The sequence below is a fragment of the Rhinichthys klamathensis genome, unplaced genomic scaffold, assembly GCF_029890125.1.
Source record: "Rhinichthys klamathensis goyatoka isolate OS25496 unplaced genomic scaffold, OSU_Roscu_1.1 h1tg000057l_1, whole genome shotgun sequence".
Taxonomy (NCBI): domain Eukaryota; kingdom Metazoa; phylum Chordata; class Actinopteri; order Cypriniformes; family Leuciscidae; genus Rhinichthys; species Rhinichthys klamathensis.
The window spans coordinates 60,327-65,740 of NW_026606602.1; the positions used below are offsets into that span (position 1 = coordinate 60,327).

General features: G+C 36.7%; 1 protein-coding gene across 1 annotated transcript; it reads right to left on the reverse strand.

Annotated features, from left to right (window-relative positions):
- Positions 1 to 373: 373 nt before the first annotated feature.
- On the reverse strand, positions 374 to 4,471 carry LOC130083620 (gastrula zinc finger protein XlCGF49.1-like). The gene is made up of 2 exons (XM_056248736.1): positions 4,323 to 4,471; positions 374 to 1,092 (listed from the first exon to the last, which is right to left on the reverse strand). Exons 1-2 carry the CDS (start codon positions 4,405 to 4,407, stop codon positions 497 to 499), a joined length of 681 nt encoding a protein of 226 aa, XP_056104711.1. The 5' UTR covers positions 4,408 to 4,471; the 3' UTR covers positions 374 to 496.
- Positions 4,472 to 5,414: the final 943 nt, after the last annotated feature.

Genomic DNA, 5,414 nt, shown 5'->3' on the forward strand with positions numbered 1-5,414 from the left:
ATATTCAAGTCACAACTGAAACAATGTTTACTTGTGCATTCTCTCACTGAAGAGGAATCAAATAATTCAATGCAATGTTGTTGTTGTTTATGTCCTGTTTGTAGTTAATGTCCTTTTATTTGTAATTTCTCTATTTACATTGTAGCATTTCACAGCAAGACAGAAGATTATCTAAATCTAACATTTTGATTCCGATCCATTGAACAATGAAATAAATGAAAGCAAAATGAATTTCACATAGATTTGCTGGTGGCATTTAAAATTGCCAAGACAAGTGTATCTGCAAGCATGACACTGAACAAGATTAAATCCCTTTCCTCCAGAGTAAATGCAGAGGCGATTTTTGAAATTGCTCTCTTTTATAAAATCTCTTGGCAGACTTGGAACATTTAAGTTTCTTTAGAGAAAAGGTTTGCAAATGATGTTTCAAGTCTCTTTGATAGGCTCCTCTCCAGTGTGAATTTTCATGTGAATCTCAAGGCTTGCTTATGTTGAGTCACTCCACAGTAAAGGCACATGAATGAATTCTCATGTGGTCCTTAAAGAGTCCTTTAAGTGAAAAACTCTTTCCACACTTATCACATGTGGACAGCTTCTCTCCTGTGTGAATTCTCATGTGAATCTGTAGATTTTCTTTTCGTGAGAAGCTCTTCCCACACAGATTGCAGGTGAAAGAGTTTTCTCCAGTGTGAAGTTTCATGTGAATATTAAGGTTTGATTTTTGATTGAAACTCTTTCCACACTGTGGGCAGGTGAATGGGGTTTCTCCAGTGTGAAGTCTCATGTGGACATCAAGGCTTGATTTACGAATGAAACTGTTCCCACACTGTTGGCAGGTGAACGGCTTATCTCCAGTGTGAATTCTCATGTGTACATTAAGGTTTGATTTTCGAGCGAAACTTTTTCCACACTGTTGGCAGGTGAAAACACTTTTAGTTTTTGTCTTCACAGCTTTTTTTCGTGAGGAAACCTTTTTTGTCATTGAGCAATTAAAAGATTTTTCTTCAGTTTTGAAATCATGATCTTTCTCATACTCATTTTTAACTTCAAATTCCTCCAGTTCTTGACTCTTCTCTTTCAGGTGCATCACGTCTAAAGCAAAACAAAAGCAAATACAAGTTAACCCTAGTTTAATGGCACAAAGCAAAACATCAAGGCCAACAAAGGCCTTGTTTTGTCAGGTCAATCTGTTCAGAAGATTCAGAATGAGAGAGACCCATTCAAGTTTACACCTGGGGCCTGATGTTTAAACGTTGCGTACGCAAAATGGGCATTCGCAATTTTCCATGCACATATCGGGATTTATAAAATATAAACTAGGCGTAAATATGTGCGTACCATACAGACACTCTAGACTGTGTGTACGCACTCTTTTACTAGTATGAGCTAAGTACACAATGATTTAAACTCTGTTTTACATTTAATATACACATTTAGATTAAATATGCCACTCTCACTAATGGAGTTAAGCACTGAAATTTCATGAAATCATTATCCAGAAGTTACAACATTACATGACCTTAAATAGAAATTTTTGTTGTGGATGCTCTGCTTTTGAACAGTTTTCCTGTTGCATGGTGCGTTTTAATGTTTTAACTGCAGCAATAATTCCCTGGTGAATGATAATTCCACTTTAAATTGTGTTCTAAATAATAGATCGCATGTTTGAGAAAATATTTTCATGGGAATAATGATCAAAAGATAATCGGGCTGATTTTGGGCCGATTTTCCCCCTTCCGACAATCCTAGCTATGTCCTGATTATCTTGATGGTTCTACAGATTATCTTATCAGATATTCCCTTGTTGTAAGGTGTGTTAAAGGAGAACTCCGGTCAATTTTAACATTGAGCTAATTTTTTTGTACATTTGGAGTGCTGTCAGTACAGACAAAAACGACAAAAATCGGTGTTGCCTACACCGTGTTATCCTCTTTTTATAATTCGCACCCTGTTGACTTCAATGAGGCAAGTTCTAAACCTGCTTTTAGCCTCTTAACAACCTTGATTTGTCATTACAAGAGCACAGCCATGTGAGTGGTGTTATTAAGAGTGACCACGGTCAATCTGACTGCAGTAGATGTGCAAGATATTAATAAAAATGATGTTAATTCAGCCAGCCCACATACCTGTATTTACTTCCTGTTTTCGTTCGAAGTCCACAGTAGTCGATTGTCGAGTTCGCGCGCGCGATCATTGGTAACTAATATAACTAATGATCACGCGCGCGAACTCGACAATTGACTACTGTGGACTTCGAACTTTTTGTCGTTTTTGTCTGTACTGACAGCACTCCATATGTACAAAAAAATGAGTTCAATGTTAAAATTGACCGGAGTTCTCCTTTAAGAGTGTCCGAACCTGCTCGGAAGAATGTCGGAGCCGCCCCGATCACGAACATGTTGAATATTTACGATCAGAAATCCTGATGTGTGGGGGGAACCCCGAGGACAAACGCGCGCACGCTATGGAGATTATCACATGAAACGAAACAATATCCAATCAGAAAGCGAGATGACGGAAGACGGAAGCATAACAAACGCAGTCATGGCGCAGCACAAAGTGAAATTGATGTGGACAGCAGAGATGGACGATCAGCTTGTTGATTTGTGGCTCAGAAAATATAATTAGCTCAGTATAAAAACCATTCCATATAAGGATAGGTGTACCAGTACACATGATGTGTGTGTGAGAGAGAAAGAGAGAGACGAAAATTTTAAAGACGTTAAAATGTTGTGAAAATTTTCAAAAGAAGTGAACATTTTAAAAAGATGTTTTATTATAGGCGTATTGAACATTTGTATAACCAAATTAATACTATAGTTAGATTTTTTTTTTAGCAAAACTAAATAAGTTAATTTGTGGTTATCATGGTTTAACTAAAATATCCATGTTTTATTTTTTATTCGTAGTAAAACCATGGTACATTTTCGAAAGGGGAGAGAGACAGGGCCAGCGTGTGTGCATTACCACAACCTTTATCTGAGAAGTTCACTAAATTCCCGCCATCTCCACGACTTCACCCAAAGCCTTTTCACTTTTTTCCCCGTGAATTTTCTGTGAAAATCATTCCAAAAACTATCATCGCAATTTCTTCCTGCATATCGTCCGCCATGCTTATTCTGCAGTCTCGCGAGATTTTGCAAGATTTCCTGTGTTCGAGAATCTGGTTGAAAATCTGTATCTCAAGAAACAAATGTGCTTTATAAGTGCTTTTTAAATTCATGCTCTGATTTGACGAATAGGTGTGTTAACGGGGCCGAACCACCATGTGTAATGATGAGAGAAGTTCTGGATGTGATTCGTGAATGTAGCGATGAGTTTGGACTTACTGACATCCTCTGTATATGTACATATGAATCAGATGTATGCGTGTCACTGGTTTCAACAAATGCTAATCATAACACTGGCGAGATTGTTGAAACGATGGTCAATAATGCAATAGACCATAATATGATGGCCTGCAGAGATTTTCTTTTCTAGCTAGACTACCTGTAATGTCAGTATATCAATTTACAATTTTTAAAAAATCATTTTACTTAGTACATAATGCCATTATATCAAACTTACTTAGAGCATACTGTCATTATGCTGATCAGACCCATTAAAGACATCCCAACCAGTAAAAAGTAATTTCAGGGAGGTATCCCGAATGAATAATGAGTGATCTCAGCCGTGTAGCACAGAAATTACGCTTTCGCTTCACTTTAAAATAAAACACGAAGAAAACAATCCCTTACGCAAATTAATGGCATGACCATATGAATTGAAGACTTGCTGCTCTGATTTAAGACCCACGGAAACCCTGCATATGATAATCCATTTTTCTCTAGTGAAGTGTTCCTTTCTAATGATTTAGTTATATGCCGCCTGGATCCCCCCTCCCCTTATTTCATTTTAAAGGTGTAATTGATCAGTTTGAGAGTTTTGAGGAGTTTGCCACTTATAAACAACAAATATAAATTACTTACCTTTCATGATGGCTTTATTTATGCAAATAAATATTATTGCTAGATACTAGATATGGGGTTTAATGTTACACAGAATAGTTGTATTGTTTAGGCTACTCCCATATTATTTTTCCAAATTCAATGAGCTACATGTCGTAATAACGAGTGTCACACATGGAAGTGGGAGTTTCTCAGATGCTCTTGAAGCAGCATTAGCATTAGTCTGGTCATGTGACCTCAACAAACATGTCTGTCCACATGAGAAGACCCGCTCTATGTCAAATAAAACCGCTTTAATTAGGACACTCAAATGATATTCCTCAGAAATATCATTCATTTCTGTAGATCATTTTAATAAGGATCAAATAAACTAACCTGTTTGTTCCTCAGTATCTTCATGTTTCACGCTGAACACTTCTTCAATCTTTATGTCTTCACTCTCCTGTTTAACCAACGCCATCTTTATAATAGTGTCATGTGGATCTCAGATGTTTCTCCAGTTTTCCTGTGTGTTTGGACAAATTGTCATGTTTAAGATGAGAATAATTAACAGAAAGAGAAATAAATCCACAGTAAATCTGTGTGTCTCAATCAGCTGTAGTTCAGTAGTTCAGCGCACTGGTGAGGGAGTCAGTCAGAGAGAGAGTTCATGCACTTCAATCAACCGATTACACAAAAAACACAGAGAACTACAAATTGATAAAAGAATACAATTATACTGACACTTCATATGATTTATAGACTACATTAAATAGATAAACCTTTCATGTAAACATTGCAGTTGGTTTGTAAAAGTGCATTTATACCATTTCGACCAGCAGATGAAGGTCACAACAGTATAATCCTGCAATACCAGAGGCTGCAGTGTCAGTTTTATCTTTCCACATTAAGCCCAAAGTATACATTGTTTTTTACACAGACACTAGTGTGTGTGTACAGTCTATCAAAGTATACTGCATTTGATAGTGTGCGTGAACACGTCACATGCACTCTAGAAAGTTTCATTATGCATTATATTTTCTAGTGCAGTGTTTCCCTTACAATGTATTCAGCAGCGCCGCTGCAAAATCTTCACATGAACAGTAATATCCCGAGATTCACTTCCACAGCTAAAAACACTGAGGCATGGCGACCGGCGGCGCTGCTAATGCGGTGGCTCTGGATCCACTTGTTGGCAAGAAAGGAGGAAAGAATGGTAACATATTTAGTATGTGTTTTGTGGCCTTATTTCAGAAATTTTAAGTTTTAGTTTTGAAGGGTTGGTCAAAATCCCTTGCCTCTTCAAATACATATATAATCATATATCATTTTGAATGGTTATATACTTCCTTTATAAAAATCAATAATCAAATATATTCATTATCACATAATAATTTTTATATTCTTGTGCCTGTGAAATTATATTTTCTTAAATGCATGGATGCAAGTAACCAGTTTCTTTTAGGTGCATCCCAATCTTACTTTGAG

What these genes read in the sequence shown, in the direction of transcription:
- LOC130083620 (XM_056248736.1), bottom strand. Translation starts at nt 4,407, where the DNA reads ATGGCGTTGGTTAAACAGGAGAGTGAAGACATAAAGATTGAAGAAGTG. An exon ending in AGATACTGAGGAACAAACAG is followed by an intron (nt 1,093 to 4,322) that starts GTTAGTTTATTT and finishes GTTTTGCTTTAG; the next exon opens with ACGTGATGCACCTGAAAGAG.